We start from the raw sequence: 25,908 nt of genomic DNA on the forward strand, positions 1-25,908 counted from the left end.
CAAACCACCATGGCACACATATATCTATGTAACAGACCTGCACGTTCTGCACATGTATCCCAGAACTTAAAGTAAAATAAAAAATAAAAATAAAATAAAATACGTAATTGAATTTGACAGTGGCTTTCAAATACATGATCCTGTCAATCCTTGACAGCCATTTTTATTATTACCTATTCAGTTCTTGCAAGTCCTCTTACCTGAAACTTCACCTTCTGATTAATGTTGGATACGCGGAACTGCTTCAGGAATCGCTCGTCCTCACTCCAGAAGAGACGGATATCAGGGATGTCGTAAAGGATCATGGCTAGCCTTTCTAATCCTAGGCCAAAAGCCCAGCCGATTCGGTCTTGAGCACCAGCTATGATTAGGAAACAAAACAAAACAGTTGTTTTTAAAAAGCATTGAGATTGGATAGGCTCATACCACTCCCTGATAGTTATCAGTGACACTAATGAGATGCCTACCAGTGGCCACGGCACTGGGTAGCCACTACAAAGACATCCATGAGGCTGCCCAATCTTCCACGCTTTTTCCTCTCCATATTCCCGACTTCCCTCATGGAAGCATTCTGAAGTCATACTGTCTGGAGTACTGTTTTGTTTCTGATTAAATCCTAGGCTTTCTCAAACACTGGTTTCTGAACTGCGTTAAGATTTTTCTGTAGTCTTTGCTTGCTCTGGTGCAAATATTTAGCCCACTGTATATAGGTTACAGAGTGGAAAGAAAAGATGGTCTCTGTCCCTAAGTATAGTAGATAATGAGACACATTCAAAACATGCCATACTGGCCATAACATGTTTAGAATGAACTCACATTCAGAAAGGATATATGTCATGCCGTTAAGAACCTCAGCTTTATTAAAACACCATAATGCTCATGCTTAGGAAGAGCTACTGCAGCATTGCAGAGAATACAAGCAAGCCCAGATGAAGGGCGTATCTAGCACCACCTACTCCAAAGGTATAGTGTCCCGCTCAGATTCTGTCAATGCCATGAATTAGAAGGGTTTGCTTTGCAGACTGAGGCACTATAGAAGAGAAGACAGAAACTGCAGAATGAAAGCAGGCAAGGGAGCAATTCACACTGCTGGAAAGCTTATGAAATGAGCTCATGAAAGGAATATAATTCCAACTGGACACTAACAGATGAGTAGGATCCTGTGGTAGGCTGAGATGGCTTCTGAGACTCCCACCCCGCACGCACATGCCTTGTGTAAACTCCTCCCGTTGAGCTGAGTATAGGTGGGACCTAGGAACAGCATGGGAATTTAAGCCTGTGACTGGTTTACTTTTTATCAAAGACTCCATCCTGGCCGATTGGACAGAGATCCCCCTCCTGGTTGAAGAGGCCACATGGCTCGGCTCTTGAGAAGTCCTAAAGGAGCTCAGAGAGGCACCAGCAGCCAGGGAGAAAATGGGAACTTCACTTCTACAGTGGGACGGAATAAATTCTCCCAACAGTCGGAGTGAGCTGATGATAGGACCCCAGCTTCAGAGGAGAACACAGCCCTGCCTCTGCCTTGACTTCAACCTGGTAAGATCCTGATCAGGGGATGCTATCAATCCATAGCCAGACTCCTCATGCAAGGATATTGTGATATAGTCAATTTGTGCTATGTTAGGCCACTAAGTGTCATTTGTTACCCAGAAAAAAACAAACAAACAAACAAAAAAAGCAAACAAATGAAAATAACTAATCCAGATTCAAAATGTAGAGAAAGGTGATAGGAAATTCCAGACTGAAGGAGTTTCTTCAATAGCAAAGGGAAGGGATGCAGCATGGGAAGGCTGAGGAGTGGATTCTGGAGATACGGGCAGGACTCATCTCAACGAGCCACAATAAACATTTTGTTCTCATTTCTACTTTGCATTTAATGTTTTCCTAAAACATAAAAAACTTGGCCAGCAGCGGTAGCTCAAGCCTGTAATCCCAGTACTTTGGGAGGCCACGGCTGGCAGATCACGAGGTCAGGAGTTCAAGACCAGTCTGGCGAACAGTGAAACCCCATCTCTATTAAAGATACAAAATTTAGCCAGGCATGGTGGTGTGTGCCTGTAACCCCAGCTACTCGGGAGGCTGAGGCAAGAAAACTGCTTGAACCTGGGAGGTGAAGGTTGCAGTGAGCTGGAACTGCACAACAGCACTCCAGCTTGGGCCACAGAGCGAGACTCCGTCTCAAAAATGACAACAACAACAACAACAAAAACCCCTTACAATTGTTTCACAAATCCCCATTTGCTCTAGCTGAACCTGAACGTTCATGGAGCCTCAGGATTAGATATGCAAAGTCCAGGAGGGAAAATGCTTCATTACAAGTGAAACACCAGCACCTGTGGTTATTACTTGGCATCAAGGCAATCGTCAAGACAAATGGGAGCACAGGCTATAAGTTACAGAGAGATCAAGAGGCACTGGTCATTAGCAAAGAACTTTTCAAAAATTTCTAGCACATCACAGGCTGATAATTTGGTCGCGTATAAAATTATGCACAAGACATTCCACTCAACAGCAACATAATGGACATTCTTTTCAAGTGCACATGGGTCATTCACCACCACAGACCATATTCTGGAACACAAAATAAATTTCAAATATTTAAAAGGATTGAAATTGTACAAAAATGTTCTATGTCCAAAATGCAAATGAATCAGAAATCAACAGAAAAATATCTGAAAAATCTCCCAAATATTGGGAAATTAAACAACATACTTCTCTAAGTAACACACGAGCCAAAGAAGTCATCACAAGGGAAATCAGAAAATATATTTAAATGAATAAAAATTAAGATATGACACATTACAATTGGAACTCGTAAATTATCGGGTGGGAATGATAAAGCCACTTGGGTAGTTTCAAAACAGTTTGGTAGTTTTTTACAATAAACCAATGTTTCTCAACTGGGGGCAATTTTAGCCACCAGGGGACATTTAGTAAGGTCTGAAGACATTTTTGGTGATCAAAACTGGGAGTGGGGAGCATCCTGACATCTAGTGGGTAGAGGCCAAAGATGTTGCTAAAGATCCCACAATGGAAGGAATGGTTTCCCACAACAAAGAATTATCCAACCCAAAACATGAACCAGAGAAACCCTGATAAACAGACACTTAGCATATGACACAGCAATTCCGTTCCTAAGTATTTACCTAAGATACGGAAACATGTGCACTGAAAGTCCAATGAATCAATGTTCATCACAGCTTACTTCAGAATAGCCCAACCCCAAAACACCCGAAATGTCCATCAACCAGTGAATGGAGAAATTGTGGTGTATTCATATAGTAGAATTGTCAAAGGCATCTGAACCTGAGTGACTCCATCTTGAGTAGGGGCTGGGTAAAACGAGGATGAGACCTGCTGGGCTGCATTCCCAGGAGGTCAGGCATCCTGAGTCACAGGATGAGACAGGAGGTCAGCAGGGGTGGTATCACAAGATACAGGTCATAACAACCCTGCTGAGAAAACAGGATATGGTAAAGAAGCAGGCCCAAACCCACCAAATCCAAGACGACAAAAGTGGCCTCTGGTCGTCCTCATTCCTGGTTATATGTTAATTTTAATGCATTAGCATGCTAAAAGATATTCCCACCAGCGCAATGACAGTTTACAAATGCCATAGCAATGTCTGGAAATTACCCTATATACTCTAAAAGGGGGAGGAACCCTTACTTCTGGGAATTGCCTGCCCCTTCCCTGGAAAACTCATGAATAATCCACCTCTTGTTTAGCATATAATCAAGAGATAACCATAAATACTATGCAGTGGAACAGCCCGCACCACTGCTCTGTCTATGGAGTAGCCATTCCCATTCTTTTGTTTCTTTACTTTTTAATAAACTTGCTTTCACTTTCACTTTACACTGTGGACTTGCCCCGAATTCTTTTTCACACGAGATCCAAGAACACTCTCTTGGGGTCTGGATCAGAACCCCTTTCTGAGAGCAGAATATGACCTAGTAATAAAAATAAATTATTCCTATACAGAACAAAATAAATTAATCTCAAAAGAATTATGTTTAACAAAAAGAGATTAGTCACTAAAGATTATCTACAATATGAATTCAATTCACATGACATTCTAGACAAGGTGAAACTACAGAGACCGATAACAGAGTGGTAGGACATAAGAGAACTTTTTCGGGAGACGGAAATTTTCTCTATCTTGAGTGCGGGTGTTTACATGACTGTATATATCCCTCAAAACTCATCTAGCTATGTTTTAAAAGTATGAATTCTGTTGTGTGTAATACTACCTCAGTAAACTGGCATTTCAAACATACGACCCTTGAATGACATGGCAGTATGAAGTCAAATTCCTGTAAGTTTCTAAAGGCTTACTCTCAGCATCTGCGGTTATCTCCTTGTGAACTGGAAACTGATAGTTTGTGGATCAGCACCATTCTGAGCACCACACTTTGAGGTACACCGATTTAAATGATATAGAATATGCTTTTATATATATATATATTTAAACCCACAAAGTTAAGACGTTCCATAGCAAACTCTTATATATTCTAAGCACTGATTCATAGACGCCCAGGAATCTGCATACTGCAAGCTGAGAATCATGACTGGGAAACAAAATATAACCCCTAACAACAGCACCAAAGGCCCCTCACACCGGGTGCTGGGCCCACCACCTCGGATTATCCACAGTTCTCTAAACATCACATGTCCTTGTCATAACACAGCAGATCTTCCTAACACTTGCCTCTCTCCTAAAGTAACCTCTCATGGTCCTCTAAAGCTTCACTGAAGTATTCTGACTGTGAGATTCTTCCTCTGACCCGGAATCATTAAGTTTACCTTCATTTCCCCATCACAAACATGCTGTACATATTTCTATTAGCAACTATTATATTTACAAGTCTCTCTCCCCATCTAAACCTGAGAGTTCTGAGAAAACAGTCCCTATACAATGTCATACACGGTATTGATTACTCCATAAATGATTTTTAGACATATATCTGTGCTAATGAGAAGAACATGCGCTCCCCATGTAGTAGATTCTTTGAGTCATTCTCACAGCACAAAGCTGAAGATACGACAGTGCGAATGAATGTCTCAGAGAAAAACAAAAAGCGCTGGTGTTCTGAAAACCAAAGTTTACACAACGTTCACAATTAAGGGTTGTGAGGCTAAAGGCGCACAGAAGAAGAAAAAGAGCACTAAATGCTTCATTCATTGCTTGCTAGACACAGAATACTAGTTTCACAGATGGGAAATGTAAATGATCACAAAATGCTCAGAAGTAACAGCATTGAAGGGAATAAATACCATCTAAAAGGTAAATCTACATTCTATGATGTTTATCAAAATAGAAATATCAGAAACAATAGGAAAGAAAAGAATGAGTCCAAAATCAAATTACCATAAAGTTCTGGAAAACCAGAAATTTCCCATTTGTTATCTTCCTCCCAGCTGAGCCACGGAGCTGCCAAGCACAGCGGTCCTGAGGAGGCCAGACCCACGCGTGCACTGCCACGCGGTACAGGTGAGAAACATGGCTCGGGAAAAGGGTGAACAAACTTCACGTAAGAGGGATCCCCATGGTTGCCACTGTGAGGGCAGTCTAGGCTCCACTGTAATAGGTCTCAGAGTCAAGGAGGACTTGCTTTACCAGCCTGATGTGGCCTGGCCTCTGAATGGAGCAGGGTAAGAGGGAGCAGAGGGAGCACCGGCAGCTGGAAATCACATCTGCAGAACACAGCGGGGGAGGCCGGGCTGCCCGGTGTGAGGAGGTAAACTGCACACTGGGAGTCACGCTGATGACGAGAATTCAGTTTTTCGCATTCGAAATGGCCACAATAGATAGTTGCTCCTGCCATTCCATGATTGCCACACAGAATGGCTCACCATCAGTGAGTCTTAAAATTAAAGTCATTAATCAGATTAGCTAATATCCAAGAATTCCACTGAAAAGATAAAACAAGTTACCTTCACAGATACAACTTCCAGTTGCTTTTCTCAGAAGGCTCACTGCAAAGCTACACTGCTAAAAGTCAGATGTTCTGGAGTTGGTTTTTTAGAAATGTAGAAATGTTTGGCTGAGCGCAGTGGCTCAAGCCTGTAATCCCAGCATTTTGGGAGGTGGAGATGGGTGGATCCCGAGGTCAGGAGATCAAGACTGTCCTGGCTAACATGATGAAACCCCACCTCTACAAAAAAAACAAAACAAACAAACAAAAAAATTAGCTGGGCATGGTGACGGGTGCCTGTAGTCCCAAGCTACTTGGGAGGCTGAGGCAGGAGAACGGCGTGAACCTGGGAGGTAGAGCTTGCAGCGAGCCAAGATCAAGCCACTGCACTCCAGCCTGGGTGACAGAGCAAGACTCTGTCTCACAAAAAAAACAAAAAAAAAAAAAAAAAAGAAATGTTCACTGGCCTAAGTGGATGATTGGCAGGACCACATTAAAAGGCTGATGGGGGAAAGGAAGGCTGATGGTTGTGCTAGGGATATGCATGACTCCAGAGCCTCAGTCCCACGTGGCTGTCAGTAGGGACAAATGGACATCCTCTTCTAAAGACAAGAGACTGGCTCCACCTGAGAGGACCCAGTGCTAAGGTGAGTGAGGGGGTCATTCCCGCGGGCACGTAAAATCCCACCACGTATGTCAAACCTTATGGACCAGACCATCATTGGGAACGGAGAGCAACTGGTCTCCAGCTGCCTATCACTTCCTACAACCTTTCATTCTCATTATCATCCTGATAAAAAGTTTGCCTGTGACAATCAATTTTCATGAAGGGCTGCAAGAAAGGATATGGTGTCCATTGCTGAGTTGCATCAAATTTTACCTTTAAAACATTTTGTTTTGGTTCCCTTTCGATTTGTTTCTTCTGAATCGCACCCCTGCATTGTGTCATTGGCCTATTCCATTAGTAAGACGACACTGGGGACTCCTGGGAAGGACCGGACCACTCTATCATACAGTTTTCTGTAGGAGGCTTCTGGAAATAAATTGATCTTAGATTTAAGAAAATGACTTTGGATCCTGGGAACAGAAAAGCCATCCTTTTCTTGACAACTGGATTGTTTTTAATTTTAAGGATGCCATGTGCTACATAATTGATCAAAATTCACTTTTTACTTTGGCCCCGTGGGAGCTTAGAGGCAAACTTGCAGGTCACCTCTACAACCGCACAAGTGTTCAGGGTACATTTCTCTTTGTGACTCTTGCTCCAGTTTTAGTTTCTTACCCGTTATTTCCTCTTTGCCCTGATTATCTCAACTATTTATTTTATCCTCGGATATGTACTTTTATAAGGCACTTCAAATTCTTTATGGAAGAAAGTGAGTCATAAATACATAGACGCTTAAAGGTATTGTCAGCCAGGGTAGGTATAATTTTCAGGTCTTTGGCACTCCTCAGCTGTAATTTGTTGCCAAGTACCCAGGTCTGACAGGGTTTTAAGGCAGTAGTTTTTTTTTTTTTTTTTTTTTTTTTTTTTGGCCTCATTACAAAACTAGCGAGTTCCAGTAAACTAGAGTCACCAGAGTATAGAACTCACTGTAGAGGAACGTTCCCAATTAGACAGAATATGCAGGATTGGAAGCAGTTAGGCATTCTGACTAATGTAAGTCTGTACAGCACTGAGCAACCCATGCAGGAACATTTTTTTGTATTTATAATTCTTGAAAATCTTCCTAAGAGGGCAAGTCTATGCACAGAAGCAAAAGAAAGTAAGAGAAGAATCCAGAGATGGGAAAGTTTTAAAAAAAAAGGAGAGGAGAAAGTGGAGGAGGAGGAGAATGGCAATAGAAAAGGGGACAGTGAGAAGCTATCGGTGTGAAAGGAGAGAAACAAAATTTATCTTAGAACTTAAAAGATTCTGATCCCACAGGGTGATCCTTCTAAGCAGCATCTGGCCCTACAGGCTCTGCCTCTACAGCTGCAGAGATGGAAGCATCTGCAAAGGAGAGCCCAAAGCACAGAGGTTCTGCACACGGCCTCTTGTCTGTATCTCCAATTTTAGAAGAAGCCCGGGATATCTCCAACTCGAGAGGAGGCCTGGGACATCACCAACAGGAACACAGCTCTCGGGAGGCTGAGGCAGAAGAATGGCGTGAACTCGGGAGGTGGAGCTTGCAGTGAGCCCAGATTGTGCCACTGCACTCCAGCCCGGGCGACAGAACAAGACTCTGTCTCAAAAAAAAAAAGAGACAGATAAATTAAAACTAGAGGTTTAAAGTATAGTTTCACAGGGGCTCACTACAAGAAAGCCACATACCAATATCTCTTATGAACACAGATGTAAACTCCTCAACAAATTACTAGCAAACCAAATTCAGCAGCATATTAAAAGGATCATATACCATGATCAAATAGATTTACCCTAGGAGTGCAAGCAAGAATGATTCAAAATATAAAAATCAATCACATAACCTTATCAATTGATATAGTGAATGTATCTGACAAAATCCAACACCCTTTCATGATAAAAATATTCAACAAACCAGGAATACAAAAGAATGCCCTCAACAAAATAAAGACTATGTGTGAAAAACCCACAGCCAACATCATACTCAATGGTGAAAGTTGAAAACATTTCATTCATTCCACTTAGATAAATTTCACTTAGATCAGGAACAAGACAAAAATGTTCACAGTCACTGCTACTAGTCAGTATAGTACTAAAAGTTGTAACCAGAGAAATAAGGCAAGAAAAAGAAATAAAAGACATCCTAACTGAAAAAGAAGAAGTAAAATTATCTCTATTTGCAGATGACATAGTTTTATATGTAGAAAGCCCTGAAGAATCCACACACAAAAAACTATCTAAACTAATAGACAAATTCAGTAAAGTTGCATGACACAAAATCAACACATAAAAATGTTGCACATATTTACATTTCTATACACTAACAATGAACAATCTGAAAAGGAAATTAAGAAAACAATTTCATTTACAAAAATAAAGTACTTAGAAATAAATGTAACAACAGGTAAAATATTTGTACATTGAAAACTATAAAATGTTACTGAGAGAATTGTAGGAAGATAGACAAATGGCCAATAAGCTTATGAAAAGATACTCAACATTATCAGTCATCAGGGAAATACAAATACGAACCGCAGTGAGATACCACTTCACATCTACTAGGGTGGCTATAATAATGAAAATTATCATAAAAAGTGTTGAGAAGGTTGTGGAGAAACTGAAGCCCTGTGCGTTGCTGTTGAGAATATAAACTAGCACAGCTGCTGTGGAAAGCAGTTGGACAGTTTCTCAGCAAGTTAAACACGGATTTGACCGTATGACCCACCAATCCTCTCTCTCAATCTCTCTGTGTGTGTGTGTGCGTGCACGTGTGTATACATGTGTCTGTATATATGCCTCTGTGTGTGTATCTCTAAAAGAATTGAGTAAAGAAGCTCAGACACTTGCACACCAATGTTCATAACAGCTTTATTCACAAGTCCCAAGGTGGAAACAACTCAAGTATCCATCAATAGATGAATGGATAAACAAAACATGTTAGTTACACACAATGAAATATTATTCAGTCCTAAAAAAGAATTAAGTTCTGATACATGCGACAGCATGGATGAACCTGGAAAACAATAGGCTAAGTGAAAGAAGCCAGGTGAAAAAAATCTATGATTTCCCTTACATGGAATATCTAGAACAGTAAGCAGATTAGAGGTTACTAGGCACCAGAGGGAGAACGGAATGGGCAGTTACTGCTTAAAGCATACAGAATTGATCTTTGAAGTGATGAAAACATTTTGGAGATAGATAGTGGTGATGGTTGCACAACACTGTAAATGTTATTAATGCCACTGAATTGTACACTTAAAATGCCTTAACTGGCTAATTTTATATTATGTAACATTTTATCACATAAAAGTAAAATTTCAGAGGATGTAGATATTTAAAAATTTGAAGAAAGTTTTCATGTGTTCTTCACTTTCTGAAAGGAAAACAATAAACATATATTTTTTCTCATCACCACATCTGTCTCTGAAAACACTGAGATCTACTAATTGAGCCATTATACCACCAATTATTTCACTGGACTTCAGTTTTTTCTCTCATAAAATGAAGAACAGCAATGATAGGGTGTCTCAAGTTCCTCCCAGCTCTGAATAGTCTATGATTTGGCTCAGTTTAGAAACAGTTAACTAAGGTTCTATTCTAAGTCTCCCTTAATGAAATAAAAACTACTGCAGAATAATTTTGCTTAACATTTAGCAGCATAACAAAAGATACCTGCCAACTGCTCTCTCTCCTCTCACCCCTGGTCCCCTTAAAGCCTTGGGACATACAGGTACATTCACTGTCACACCCCTTTTGGGGCAGTAATGTCCAGGGGGAAGGGTCTTCCCTCCAGCTGTTTCAGGTACCTGTTTGAATGTCCCTTCTCAGTGAGGTCTCCCGGACATCCACTTTAAAACTGTAAACCTCTCCATCAACCTACCCTCCCAAACTCTCTCAACTCTGCCCTCTTTCCCCAGAAAATATCATCTTCTAATATGCTACAGCCTTTTCGTTTACGTATTGCTGATTTTCAGACTCCCCTGCTAGCCTGCAGCGCATGAGGGCAGCATCTGAGCTGGTTTTCGCCACTGACCCGTCTCGAGTGGCCGGCACACTGGCACACAGCAAGTACCCAGTAAATACTTGCAAAGAAACAACAGAATGGTATGGTAGGAAAGGTTTCAAGATTGTCCACCTTTTTAGTTTACTCACTTCATTTAAATGGATAGTATTATGAAGAATTTCATACTTTAAGTTTTCAATACAAGTGATGACTTCCTTAAATTTTGTATCTGTGAGAGATTTTATCTATCATATTATAAAGTGACATTTAACAGTAGTGATATTGGGGATGCCATTTCTGAAAAGACATCTCAAAAAGGAGAGAAATGGAACACACAAAGTAACAGAAAAAAGTGAATATTCTATTCATTGACCCCTAACTTCATCACCATTCACTGAGCTCTGTTGTCTACAGGGCACCAGCAGGCACAGGGTCGCTAGTCCCCTGAGGCCCAGGATCTTATTGCCACTTCTGCTTCAACATTCTGTCTTTCTATTTTATTTTCTTCCCCAATGACTGGGCTCTGGAAATGCAAACAGCCCCTGCATCCTCAGGTTTCTCCTTATAGACTGTTTTGTTACAAAGCCAAGAGATAAGTGAAATGCTTAAACTATTACATATCGAAAAAAAATTTGTATGATTTTAAGTATATTTTTCCTTCCTTGTCAAAAAGGTTGACCTTCCGGGAATTCTTCAACTTAATGAACTCACATGTTTCCAAAATAACTGCTACAAGGAACACTAAAACAACCTAGCAATTAACATTCATATTATTATTATCATTATTATTTTGAGACAGAGTCTGCACTGTTGCCCAGGATGGAGTGCAGTGGCACGATCTTGGCTCACTGCAACCTCTGCCTCCCAGATTCAAGCAATTCTCCTGCCTCAGCCTCCCGAGTAGCTGGGATACAGGCGCCAACCACCACACCCTTCTAATTTTTTGTATTTTTGGTGGAGATGGTGTTTCACTATGTTGGCCAGGCTGGTCTGGAATGCCTGATGTTGTGATCCACCCACCTAGGCCTCCCAAAGTGCTGGGATTACAGGCCTAAGCCACTGAGCCCGGCCAACATTCATATATTACAGAACTTCACCAATGACAAAGAACTTCACCTATATTATCTTGAGTTCTATCCTCACAGTGCTTCTATGGGAAATGTCAAACTGGTATCATCTATGTTGAAAAGATAAACACTGTTTAAGCAGGATCACATAGACACTGGGACTTGAATTTATGTTTTGACTTTAAGTCTACACCCAGTAAATGCTCCCCTAGATTCACGCTGAAACATTAACTGAGAAGGGCTACGTTCAAGGTATGTCAAAATATCAGAAAGTGCTACTGACATCTGTGTGCTTTCTATGTTGTCACAGCTGATTTCCTGGTTGACTATAATTATTCCATGGAAGCCAGTAAAATGATTTGTGTAGGTAGGTGCTCACATAACAGTAGATTTCTCTTCTGAACGCTGGGTTTTATCACTCCAAAACACCTTTCACACTGGATTTGACTGCAATATACACACAGACCTACTGAGCGAACTGAAGGGTCTAGTAGTTAGCAGTGGTATTGAATGAAGGCATCCACGTGCCTTGATTGTTAGTTACAATGATGGACGCGCAGGAATAAAAGCACTGCAGTATCCTGCTAAGACATTGCAATCCAGAGGCAGGCCTAGAAAGGTCAGCACAGCTAGGTAAATTCTGATTTCTTCGCTTCCAACCATGGATGTAGTCCTTCATCCCCTGCTTTCCAGTCACAATACTTGAACTGCTTCCTCGGAGACTTGCCATCGGATGATTGACTTTCCAAGCTGTACCCAAAGATCACTCTCCTGCCTGAAACATTTCTCCAGCTGTATATATCCTTGGCCCCAAACACTCTGCCAATAAGTACTTCACCTCATCCAAAGGCAGACCTCTCTTTTAAAAGAAAGCTTTGCATGGTACGGAGCAGACTGTGGATGACAGTCTCTGGGTCTTACAAGCAGGGTTCTTTAATACAGTCTGAGCTGGATGACATTCTAATCAGCTTACTGCAAAAAAACTTTCATACCCATCTCAAAAAAAGTCACTTTGGACCACCCCCTTTCCTTCCTGAGTCCCAGATTTTGGTTCTCTGGAGTTTAAGAAAGAAAACTGCAGTGTCTGAACCACATGCTAATGAGCAGTGCACGAAGCAATTCCCAGTGGTCCCGCGCAGCGAGAATCCTCCTTACATGGAATGTGTAGAAAGCGTTGGTCCCTCTTTGTCTGCAGATTGGACAGTGATGCACCACCCACTGCAGGGGCTTGACTCCCACCCCCCACCAATTTCCAGTGACTGGTTGAGGGGAGACACAGCCAATAAGATATGAGCAACATAAAATATAAGATACAAGTGAAAATCTGCTAGGATGCTCATAGGCAAGAGTTTTTTTTTTTTTTCCCCAGAAAAAAAGGCCCTCTGAACTACTCCCTTCTTTCTTTCCACATTAGATGCTATCACTCAAGAATATAATGCCTGGAGCTGCAATAGCCAACATGTGACCAGGAGCAAAAAGCTGGAGGTCAGCAGCCCTATATTTATATTGACATTTATTAATATTTATAATGTATGTATAAATTACATATTTAATTATATATGTATACATTATACAGTTATATGTAGATTGTAAATATGTCTATTGATATATAAGCATAAATATACATCTATTGATATATTTATAAACATATCTCCATTTATATATTGACATATTTGTCAACAGTTACATATTACATAATATATAAAATATTTATATATAAAATATATAGTTATATATTTGATATTAATACAAATATATATAGTTATTGTTACATGTATTTTATATTTATAAATATAAATATATCAATATATTTTTAAATATTACAATAATTTATCAAGCCATCTGAGAGTAGGTTACATACATCATGCTCCTTTACCACTGAATACTTCTGTGTATACTTCCCAAGAACACAGATATTCTCTTACATAGCCCTAGCATAGTTATCGAATTCCGGATATTTCACATGGATGCAATAACCCCACCTTATCTGCAATTCATATTCAAATTTTGCCAATCATGTCCTTGTAGCATTTTTTTCCCTCCCATTCAGGATCCAGTCGAGGATCACACATTGTACTTACATATCATGTCTCTTTAGTCTTTATTAATCTAGGACCATTTCCTAGCTTTCCCTTGTCTTATAAGACATTGACATTTTGGAGACTCCTAGCCAGTTGTTTTATAGAAATGTTCCTCAATTTGAGGTTACCTGATACTTCTTCATGATTGAATTCAGGTTCAGGACCCAGCGGGAACACTGCAAAAGTGCTATGGTGTCCTTCTCCAGGTGACATATCTGGAGACCCCTGATGCTTACTTATCCACTTCAGAGCTCCTCTAGATCATTTATTTTTTGCTGCAAAACAAACCACCCCAAAACTTAGTGGTTTAAAACAACAACTATTCACTTAGCTCAATGTTGGCTGGCACTTTGGACTTAGGTGGAAAGTTCTTCAGCTCTCAGGTGGGTTTACTCATGCATATGTGGCCTGCTGGAACTCACATGTCTGGTGTTGGCTGCCTGCTGGCTGGGGCACTTTGGTTCTCTTACATCATCCAACCCGGTAGCTTGGGCTTATTTATGTGGTGGTTGCAGGGTTCTAACTGCATCAAGAGAGCAAGGCCCAGGGTGCAATTACCTTTCCTGCATCTCTTTTCATCATGTTTGCCACTCCCCTGATGGGCCAAAGCAAGTAACAGAGCCAAGTCAGACTCAAGAGGCAGAGAAGGACTATCTACTCAGTCATTAAAAGGCAGTAAGAAGCCATTAGAGTGGCTTATCTTGAAAAGTCTGTTCAACTGCTTTATTCTAATATTCATTTACTCATTCAACTGATAATTACTGTGACTTAGGCCGGATGCAGTGGCTCACACCTGTAATCCCAGCACTTTGGGAGGTCGAGGCAGGTGGATCACAAGGTCAAGAGATCGAGATCATCCTGGCCAACATGGTGAAACCCCGTCTCTACTAAAAATACAAAAATTACCTGGGTGTGGTGGCAGGTGCTAGTAGTCCCAGCTACTCGGGAGGCTGAGGTAGGAGAACTGATTGAACCCAGGAGGCGGAGGTTGCAGTGACCCGAGATCACGCCACTGCATTCCAGCCAGGCGACAGAGTGAGACTCTGTCTCAAAAAAGAAAAAAAAATACAGTGACTTATTTTTGTACAAAAAATGTGATAGATGCTCTCTGGCAAACAATACCATACAAAGGAAGGAGAAAGAAAGAAACATTCACTTGCTCGCCACGCGTCAGAAAACATGACCTCATTAATTGTCACATCAACTCTGTGAGGGGACTATCACTAGCTCCATTTTATAGACAAGAAAACCAAAGTTCAGACAGTTTAATTTGTCGCAGATTATACAGCTATCTAGAAATATTTTTGGCTGCAAGCAATAGAAAACTCTATTAAAAGTGATCTAAATAAGAGACATCTAATTTCCGTAAAAAGGACTCTGAAGACAGGCATTTCCAGAGTTGGTTCGGGAGCTAGAGGATGCCACTGAAGACCCTTGCTCCTTTTATCTTTCTGCTGCAACATCTTAGCAGGTCCATTTCCATCATTATTGTGGTGATTTCATAACTACAAAATGGCTGGTCGATCTCCAGTCATCATCTATCAGTCAGGAGGAAAGCCGGAACAGTTCCAGTGTGCATGACTCACATACCCATTGCTTTTATAGGGAAACATAAGCCTTCCCAAGGGTCCCCAAATGTCTTACATTTCATTGCTCCAAACTGGTTTGCTTGGCCACTCTAATAAAAGGATGAGAAGAGCATAACTGCCTGGCTTTTCCAAACTCTCGAGTGGGATGTATGCAAGGTCAAATGGTGCTAGGACTGCCACTGAGTCAGTCAACCAACAGCAAGCAAGTGTCCCATCTGGGATGTGAACCCAGGCATGTGTTAACTCCGTAGTTCAAGCCCTCAAGGGATGTTTACTTTGAAAGCAGAGAGAGAAAGACCTATAAATGCATATGCAAGTCAGTGCCATGAGTGATAGAAATTAGGTTCTATGGGGTGCCAGAAGAAGAAGAGGTCACTTTAAACATCCCGAACAAGGATGTTTTAGAAAAGTCAGGCAAGTATGGTCTTAAACGACATGCAGGGGTTTTAAAGGTGAGCTAGGCACAATGACATGTATGTACCTATAGTCCCAGCTACTCGGGAGGCTAAGGTGGGAAGATCACTTGAGCCCAGGAGTTCAAATCCAACCTTGGCAACAGAGTGAAACCTCCATCTCTTATTTTAAAAAAATACAAATTTTAAAAAAGGTAAAGATCTTCCAACAAGAAGGAAAAGTAAACACAAACATACGAAGACAGAAACGTGAAATGAAGATGAAGTGACCAAATTGGGATAGGGTATTGTAGGACCTTTTGAAAATGTAAAGGGAATAGTTATGCCTTGCTTAGCATTTATTAATAGTTAAACACTAAATATACTGACTTGCATATGATCTACCAAGGACTCATACACCATCTCCTACATTTCCCTTTGACTAGCCCCCAATACAGCATTATGTCTTTCATCCCTTTCCCTCAAATTTCAATCTAAGTTCCTAGAACTCAGAATTAAGTACTGTTAAGCAGATCATTGCAACAAAGTTTTCATTCAGCAAAAGACAGATTTCCTAACAGTTTACCAGCCTTGAACAATTTCCATTTTTCAGATAGAAGTTGTTTTTGCTTGATTGTTTATTGTGGTTTCAGTTGCCTGAATTGAATTGCATACAGAGCTTCAGGAAACAATATATTTCCCTAAATTTATAGGGGAGACTTTAAAAATCTGAATGATGTTTTAAGTGCATTAAAATGATCATTCATCAAATAATCACTTTCAACTTCATGTGGATTCTTCATATAATAATTTTGACAATGCGAGCCATATCCATAAGAGGAATTTGAGGAAACACTGTTGAAACACTGTACAGAGTTGTGAGTGTCGGGAAACGTTTTCATTTACCTCAACTGTATTATTAAATTCCTTATTAACAAGAGTTATCAAAACTAGGCCACAAGTAGAAAGCTAACTAGAGTTTACGAGTTCACTACAGTAAAAATAAGTCTTTCAGAAAGAATAGAGCAGAAGGGAAAGGAAACTGAGTAAATCCTCTGAGCCAAAATTATGGAGACACTATGACTCTAGGGTACATGCCGTCGGACAGCAGGGTCAACGCAGTCCTTCTGACAAATGCCATGAGCCTTTATTGCTCTGATTCCACTCACAAAATAGACTTATAGGGTCAGTTCCAGCCTGGGAGAAGCACTGGCCTAGCACCCTGCTGACTGATGAGAAAACAACACAAGAGATGAAAGAAGGTAAAAAAACAGTGGCTACAGCACTTGAATAACTTTTACGTATATCTATATAATATCGTATATATTAAGAAGAGTGTCTGATTCCTTCCTGAGTGTGGAGAATATGAAAATCCACTGATAAACCTTTTAAACACTTTCACCCATTGTTGAAATTCTTGAAGAATTATGTACTTCATCATTCTTGAAGTATTCAAATTCTTGAAATAGGTATACTTATCTGTTAAGAAACCAGGCACAGGCCGGGCGCGGTGGCTCACGCCTGTAATCCCAGCACTTTGGGAGGCCGAGACGGGTGGATCATCTGAGGTCAGGAGTTTGAGACCAGCCTGGCCAACATGGTGAAACCCCGTCTCTATTAAATATACAAAAATTAACTGGGTGTGGTGGTGGGTGCCTGTAATCCCAGTTACTCGGGAAGCTGAGGCGAGATAATCACTTGAACCCAGGAGGCAGAGGTTGCAGTGATCTGAGATCACGCCATTGCACTCCACCGTGGGCAACAAGAGCAAAACTCCGTCTCAAAGAAAAAAAAAAAAAAAAGAAAAGAAAAGAAAAAAGAAACCAGGCATAATAGGGACTTTCATCTCTCCAATAGAAAAATTGCTTTCCAAAATAAAAGTTAATAGTGCTCTATTTCTTGTCACACTTATAATTTTTTAACCAGGAAAGGAACTTAATTTAGAGTAAGTGATGGCACTGTCACTTAAATATATGAATGATAAAAGGGATGTCAGCTGCTCTAATTCCATAATTCCCACGTAATGACAATTAATGAAATACTCTTTACTAGAGGGAGTTGTTTTAAGCAGTAGATAAAGGAGTCACTGAGCCTTTTAAGATTTATTCTCATAACCAAATTTCATCTCTCTTCATCATTATCCAAAATATAATTAAAAGATGACATTTAAAAACAAAGTAGAAAATCAAACTGCATCCCACTCCCAAAGGAAAAGCAACTGAGAGACAACTCTTTCCTTCCACTTGAGCACTGAGAGGAATCTGAGAGAAACCCCTGTCTCTAACTTCTACCTTTCACGCTTTAGCTGTCACCCTTGAGCACCACTCTCACTTATCAACACAGGAAACACTGTATCACTGAATCTTGAATCTTATTCAATAGATAACTTGTTGAATAGATACTTATTGAATAAATACTTGAATTTTATTGGATTCAATCTTACTGGATTCAATCATTGAATCTTATTGGACAGATACTAATTGAGTAGTTTCACTGCTGCAGAAATATTCTTCAACCTTTCCAAAAAGAAAACAAATCAATAGGGTTACCTTGTAAAGACTTTTGTTTTCTCCCTCAGTTTGCTCCAGTAGTGTAAAATTTATTGAGTTGCACATTTGTGGTCTTCTTGTTACAACATCTATTTTAACAACTATCTACATTAAGAGAAAAGGCATCTTTTCATATTTGCCCAAACACAAAATTCAGTGGCCTCTATAACTCCTTGGCTGAAGCCCAGTTAATTATTAATACACAAAATTTCTGAGAGAAAGTTAAACATCTTGATCCAATCTATTCCCAAGTATCTGAAGGGCAAGTAACTAAAACCTAGGTAAGCTCTTTGAACTGCTTTTCACTCCTTATTTTTAAATCTTAATCTACTAGATTCTGTTCCCCTCATTGACACTCACACAGTTTTCTTTATAAGACTTAACTCTAACAAAGTGTTTGCTACTGGAGGGCACATCCCTTATGAAGCTACAGTAATCAGAGGTTGATTAGAGGCATGTGGTCAGTGCCACTCTGGAATTCTCCAGGGCCTGAGCCTCTCAGTTGTGTGCAACTACTTACATTAAAACCTGGAAATGCATGAAGCATGTCCCAACACAGTCCTGAAGGGGCACTGTTCATTCACTGTGTTATGAAATATGTAACAGCCGGCAACGTTACCAAATACCAGCTACTGATTCCCCACAGCAGGAAAGCCAGGGATGGAATAATCATCTAACCATAACAATAAGTCACTAATAATATTAAAAATATACCAAATGGATTTTTTTCTATCAACATAGAAAATGAGAGTTTTCTTATGGGGGAGCTCTGCTTGCTGGGAAGAATGCAGAAGCCAAGAAGAGATGAATCTCCTGGGAAGCAGAGGCCGTATGTTGGCAGCCATTCCCTTCCCAGGAATTTCAGAGGAAAGCGAGTGCCCAAGGAAAGAAGGAACACCGCCCTTTTGTGTTCTACAAAGGCCTATTTATTGGCCATTCCCTGCTCAGAGTTTCCTCAAGAAGCAATGCCTGCTCTTTAGTAGAAAGTAGAACACAGCGGTCTCAGGCCAGTGGCAAAAAGCTACTGTAGAGTCACCAGGGTTTGCTTTCCTTCTCAGAGGAAAACAGGGCTCCAGGTAAGCTGCAGCCTCTTCCTGTCCTACAAGCATAGCTATACTGTTAGCTTAATCACACGCTATTTACCTATCAAAAGAGTAGACAGGTTAAGAGCACAGACCCTGGAGCTAGACTAATCCTGACTGTACCATTTACTGGCTGGTGATGCTGGACAAGTTATTGAATCTCTTTGATTCAAACTCGCCATTTGTAAAGTAAGAATAATTGGCAGTACTTACCTCCTAGAGCTGCTATAAGGTCTAAATCAATTACAGGGAAAGGGCTCAGAAAAGGGCCTGGTGCAAAGGAAGGATTGCAAAGGTACTGGTAAGTGTTATCATTATACAGTTCTGTGTAGATACAAACACATAAAGTAGCAATGAACATGCTCTGCTTTACTTGGGATTTGTCACTGAATCTTCACTGTGAACAAATGGCTCATATCCTACACTAATACGTGTTCTCTAAATCTTCTCATGTTCACACAGTAGCTTTTATTCTGCTTAGGGGTTCTAGGATCCCCTGTAGCTTCCTCTGCCCAGGAAACCAAGGGCCTCTACATGACCAGCTCACTCTGTAGTCAGGCACTCAGTGCCCTCACAGTTCCTCTCTCCCGCATATGCCCTTTATCCTTGACATCCAGCATACATCCTCTTCCAAGTTCCCTCTCTCCTGTAGGTCTCACTGCTTTTAGTGTCTTACGGATTGCTCACCTTAATATTTCCTTCCCATAGGTATCACTGTTATCTCAAAAGATGTGAACGTGAGTAGAATGTTAAGCGGTACATTATCTATTGTCAGTAGAGGTTCCAAAGGCTAAAAAGAATAGACGCTGGGCAAACATCACTCCCCTTTATGCTGTATTGGTAAAAACTAAGAACTCATCATGCTCTTGGAAACACGAACCCTTTGAAAAATCATCATTAGATAATTGCCTTTCCCTCACTCCTAGGGAAAAGCCACAGTGGCTCTCCCATCAAAGAAGTAGGGGGATTTGGGAAACTACGTGGAGAACTTGGCATGTGTCTCCTTGGATTTGAGGGACCTAGAGACTAAACATCATCCATACCTGACAAACCCTAAAGGGTAAAGACAAAATGGACAAAGCTATCGTCGTGCAGCTGAGAAAACACACGCACAGAAAGTGTGCTAGACAACAATAGAAGAATTGTGAGTTTGCTGCAGCCTGGACTGGCACCTGAGCATGCAGCAGCTGTCTGTGAGCCTCCATGAAAAGCGCCCTATGCACGAGGTCTGATGCAGCAGCTGAGGCGACCGCAGCAGAAACAGCCCACAGGTATACCACTGAATACAGAGACCCTGAGCAGGGACCCAACCACCAGCCAGATATGACATCACCCAGGCCCGGGCCTCCAATCCAAAGTCACTAATGGGGAATCTCCAAGAAATCCACCAAAGCACTCCCATGAGAAAAAAAAAAAAAAGATAACATCTGTATACTTACTGGTCACACCCATGCTGGTGGATTCCAACTCTACCAGTCAAAAAAGCCCTCTGTTGTCCTTGCCCCACTTCTCTCCTCCCTCTCGACCCTTTCTTCCCCTTCCTCCCAGCTCACCACCACCGTACCACAAGCTTCTATGCCTGTGCTGGTGTCCTGAGCCAAAGGAGGGAAAGAAGCTTTAAATTAGATGGAAGATGAAAGCTTTGCCATTAGACTGGACTGGTCATGAAAATGACCAGGAAAGTTACAAGATCTCTTGAAATTTCACCCTGATTGAGGAAGACTCTGGCAGAACTCCGTGAAGGCAGTGACATAAAAAATAAAACTATTCTAGGAGTTTACTTCCACTGAGTCCAGCACATTGAATGCAATGGTTATCACTATGTTTTACTTCAACCTTCCTTCTCTCCTCCTCTCATCCCAAATGGCTGCACTCAGTTCTCTTTTCCTTTCTGTTTCGTTCAATCCTGTATCTGGCCTTGTCTCCTTATGCCTCTAGCTAACAAACAAATACTTGAAATATTTAAGTACTTTATTCCTGGCCCAAATTAGAGTAGCACATCATGTTAAACTAAGTAGAAATAATGAAGAAAGAAAAAATGAAAGAGATAATTTGGGTTACATAGGTCCAATTTCTCTATTTTTATTCTTTTCCTTCTAATGTTAAATCTTGCCAAAAAATTCATCCAGTTAGTCAAGAAAATGGCTCACTCTTCCCAAGCAAATCCAATGCATCTTTTAGCCATGGCTATGGAATATAAGACAGAAAACAGATGGAGGAGGAACTTAAAAGGACATTGAACAGCGATGGATAAAAATAAGATATTGGTTGGCAAAGCCAAAAACATACTTCCGCTGGTCCGAGCACATGAAACTTCTATAACAAAATGTGCTAATGAGGCAAACCAAATCGGTATAGTTTATCTGTGGAACAACGATGCAGGCTATCCCTTTCGTCAACAAACTTTGTCCAGTCACACCTGAGCCAGTAAGAATGACCTACATGAGAGAAGATGCTATATGAAAACCACATTCTCCTCTCCCTGGTCACAGAGGAAGCTGTACGTCCTAACCCCCTTGCAGACAGACTGGGGCCACATGACCTTCCTCTTGCTAGTGGCATCTAAACAGACAGACAGATAGACAGATTGAGAGCCCCTTCCAGGTCTGGGCTTGGGAGACCCTGCAACTCTCTCTTCCCTTGCTGTGAGGACCTTGGTGGCTATATGCTCCAGAGCTTGACTGCGCATGGTGGACTCGACACTGGTCTCTCTCTGACTGAGAAATAAAGCATCAATGAATTAAGTCACTTAAATTTCAGGGGGTTTATCTGTTAGCACAGTAGCAAGCCTAGACTATCCTGACTATTAATCAGCCCTAACAGTCTGGTACACAAGAGGAATCTGGAGTCACCGAAGTTACATAACCTCTGAATGGTACCAAACTCTTATGGTCAATGACATTTTATCCTTGTCCTATAAAAATATTTTTGCTCACTAATTACTTTTCACTTAAGTTCTAGAGGAGGAGATTTGTGGAGACTCAACCACTTATAAACAGTTATAAAAAAGATAATGTTCTTCAACAGTGCAAAGGTTCAATAAGCAAGACTTTGGTTAACATATGAGAAAAGAAAATCCTTGAATGTCTAAGGACCTACACACTGAAACAGGTTACCCAGGGAGGCTGTATAACCATGAGTTCTGCAAGTCCCTATAATTAAGACTGACAGTCGTATATAGTCTTGTCTGTACCCAAATTTTAGTGAGTTTCTTGCATAGCTAGAGTCTTGGGTCTTAGTCAGAAGAGCATCTCCAGCTTTATAATTCTTTGTTCAAGCAGTGGCTTTCTATTACAGGAAACAAATAGAGGTAACTCTGGTGTGTATTCATCTGACAGCTATTTAGTGAGTGCTGTCTATGTACGCATCAACACTGCACCAGTATGGGGACACAACAGGAAATAAAGAGTCCCTGCCTTTCCCTTCATACATTCACAGTCCAGCAGCTTTAGGGGCTGTCCTCATCTTTTTTTTTTTTTTTTTTCTTAGTAGAAAAAGACAAGTATCATATATTGAACACAGCTTCTTAATTTGAGTGTCAACTGCCACTGATATTCTAAATACTGAATGTTATCAAATGTCGGTACACAATTTCCCACTGCCTGGCAGCACCAAAACCTAAATCTTACATAAAACCTCAAAAGAAATCCTCGGGATCTTCTTCAAGCCTCTAGGATTCAATTCGTTCAGAAATGTGCTCTTTGAAAGTTAAAAAAACAGAACCAAACAAAATATAAATACAAAAATAATTTAAAAGGGAAACGAAGGATTTCTAAGAACTCCTACAAGTATGCAAAAAAGCTTCTAAGAACCAGAGCTCATCTGTAGTGCAATTGTATCAGGAAGGAGGCAGGAACAAGACTATCACTCTTGTTGTTAAATAACACCTGTCAAAAGAAGCCTACCCTGATTCTTTTGGGGGTAGCATCCAAATCCATCATTTCAGCAACCAATCACAATCCAACAGGACATTAAAAATATTCTGATTCCCTAACACACACATGTCAATATTCTCTGATTTTCAATTTTAATAAATTTACCATGAATTTTTAATCAATATTTTACTTCCTTTTGGGGCTATATTTCTTTGAGAATGTGTCCTTCATGTGTTATTTTTCTCAGGAACTCCAAGGATAATTCGAAAAATATGGCTTCATCATTTTTCACTCATCAGATTGACAAATGTGTCAGTTTGACAATGAAAAATGTTGGCAAAAAGGTAGTCAAGACTTTCATACACTGACGCCAGGGGAAGGAGGGTAGACAACAGGCTTAATTTGTATCTATAACGTCTTCTTTCTTAAGCTGGTGATGTGAACAGGGTGTTTCTTATATTATTCTCTATATTTTGTGGAATGATTGAAGTTTTTCTTAACAATAATTTTTAGAGTATGTCCTGTAACAGGACAGGTCACTTTGTTCACACACTGCCAAATATAAAGAAATAACTATGCAAGTCTAAGAAAGCAAGACACAAGCACTTTCCTAACTGGGCAGCTCTGAACTACATGTGGCTATTCCCAGCAAGAGCGAGACTCCAGTGGGAAGTTGTGAATATCTGATCACCAGGTGTAATTACAGCCTCTTCTTAAATGCCCACAAGGAGGCCTCAGGAACCTAGAAATAATAACATTATTAAATCAAAAAAAAATTCAACCCAACATGAGCCCAAATTCAGTTCAAACCCAGTCTTTGAACTAAACTTATGATCCTCAGGTCTTGCTCACCCTAGGGTGTAGCAGGTTCCTCCTTAGTTTCAGGCCAAGAGAGGGTACTATTGGTTACCGCCCCTGAGAAAGTGCATTGTAGGGAACCGGGCAGAACTGTTCAGCAGGAAGAGCCCAATCTATTTGACATGAAGCAAAGCTGAATTTTAAGGAAGTCATCAAAGGTCACTGCTAAAACTTCTGAGCTTGAATTCTCTCTTCTAATTTGGCTATTCAAAGCAACACAATAATATTACGAATAGATACATCAACCACTTTCTCAATATAGTTTGTTATTAAGATCACATCGTAAGCCATCGAGTGAGGCACAATGGAACCAACGTCATAAATTCAATGACATAAGGGGAGGCTTGTTTTATTTTACTGTTATTATTTTAATCGCATAGGGGACTAGACTCAGAGTCATACTGCCTTTAAGAGTGTAGTTAAAGAAAATGGATACTTGGAATACAGAACTGCTCTTTTATTAGATACATCTTCTTCCTTGCCCTTGTTGGGAGTACAGAAATTAATAGCCTTAGTTTTGTTCTCAGTCCTCACTCAGCAGTCTGTCTAAAATCATGACCTCTTTCTTCAACCAATCAGCATGTTTAAAACTCTCCTATCACAACAAAACCCTCCGTGACTGGTACCCCTTCCAGCATACTTTACTTCTTGGTTTCCGGACAAGCTTCTTGAAAGAGTAATCTACAGTCATGGTTTCCACTCCCTCAACTCTCATTTACTCCTCAATGCAATTAAATGTAGCTGCAATCTGGCTCCTACCACGCCATTCTATTAAATTACTTTCACTGACATTGACAAGAGCCCCTAGCCTCTGATTCCAAAGCTGCCTTCTAAAGTCAATCTATCTTACAGCAAGTTTCTGTTCTGACATGGGAAACAACACCCTTCCTTTGGGTTTGCACGGACAAACCACAGCTCATATACTCGGGGCTAGAGCCTGGTCACCATCCTTTCAGAGCTTTTGGGAAAATTTTCCAACCACAATTTTGCATTCTATCTAGAATTCTGTATGTTATACACAATATCAAGTAGTATATCAATATTTTAGAGGTAAAATTTTACCACAAAAATATCACCTATTTTGTGCGAAATGGCTCCTTAAAACCTCAAGAATTTTATCAGTTCACACTAATTTGAAAATCTTCTATACATCCAACAAAATTGCAAGTGCTGCTACTGTAACCACTACAAAGCTTCTGTTTGTCTTAGAAATTCTTAGATTTCATAAGGAATTAGTTTTGCTGCTAATATTAACAAAAGGAGACATCAATTTTATTAGGAATTATTAGTTAGAAATGTAATATAATTATTTAAAACTATGAAGTAATTATGAAAAGAATATATTTCTTGCTTGAGGCCAACACTCACATTACTAATAATAGAAACACTATACTTTCAACATTAATTATAATAAATATTAGTGACCCTTGATGGAATCAATGATGGGTATTTAAATATATGTAATCAATCACAGTCATATACATTCATATATTTTCCTCTGGTCCTTTCTTAAAAGTCGATGTTCTTCCAGCAACTATTTCTGCTTCCTATACTTCTCACTCTATATTCTCATAGAATGTCACTGTTTTAGCCACCACCTGATCACTTCCAGATGTATTTCTCTAGCTCTGACATCCTTCCAAAACTTCATTCATCTACCGTAACTTCTTTTGAATATGCCACATCCAAGTTATATCAACATTTCCAAAACGGAACTCACTGTTTATTCTTCCTGATACATAGTTTACTTCTCTGAAATTCAGAATCTCAGTTTTGTGACACAACTGCCCACCTGTCACCCAAAACAGGAATCCAAGAGTCACGTTTGACTACTTGCTCCAAACTCCAAATCCTGATCACCATAGTTAT

At 40.3% G+C, this 25,908-nt stretch overlaps 1 protein-coding gene across 3 annotated transcripts in view; it reads right to left on the reverse strand.

Annotated features, from left to right (window-relative positions):
* Positions 1–25,908, reverse strand: part of FARS2 (phenylalanyl-tRNA synthetase 2, mitochondrial) — a 533,375-nt gene that overhangs the window by 223,168 nt on the left and 284,299 nt on the right. For all 3 annotated transcript variants that reach the window (XM_010371342.2, XM_030928686.1, XM_030928687.1), the window contains exon 5: positions 201–361. In XM_010371342.2, the coding sequence (XP_010369644.2) occupies positions 201–361 (161 nt within the window). The remainder of the gene's footprint in view (positions 1–200; positions 362–25,908) is intronic.

The sequence above is a fragment of the Rhinopithecus roxellana genome, chromosome 4, assembly GCF_007565055.1.
Source record: "Rhinopithecus roxellana isolate Shanxi Qingling chromosome 4, ASM756505v1, whole genome shotgun sequence".
NCBI lineage: Eukaryota > Metazoa > Chordata > Mammalia > Primates > Cercopithecidae > Rhinopithecus > Rhinopithecus roxellana.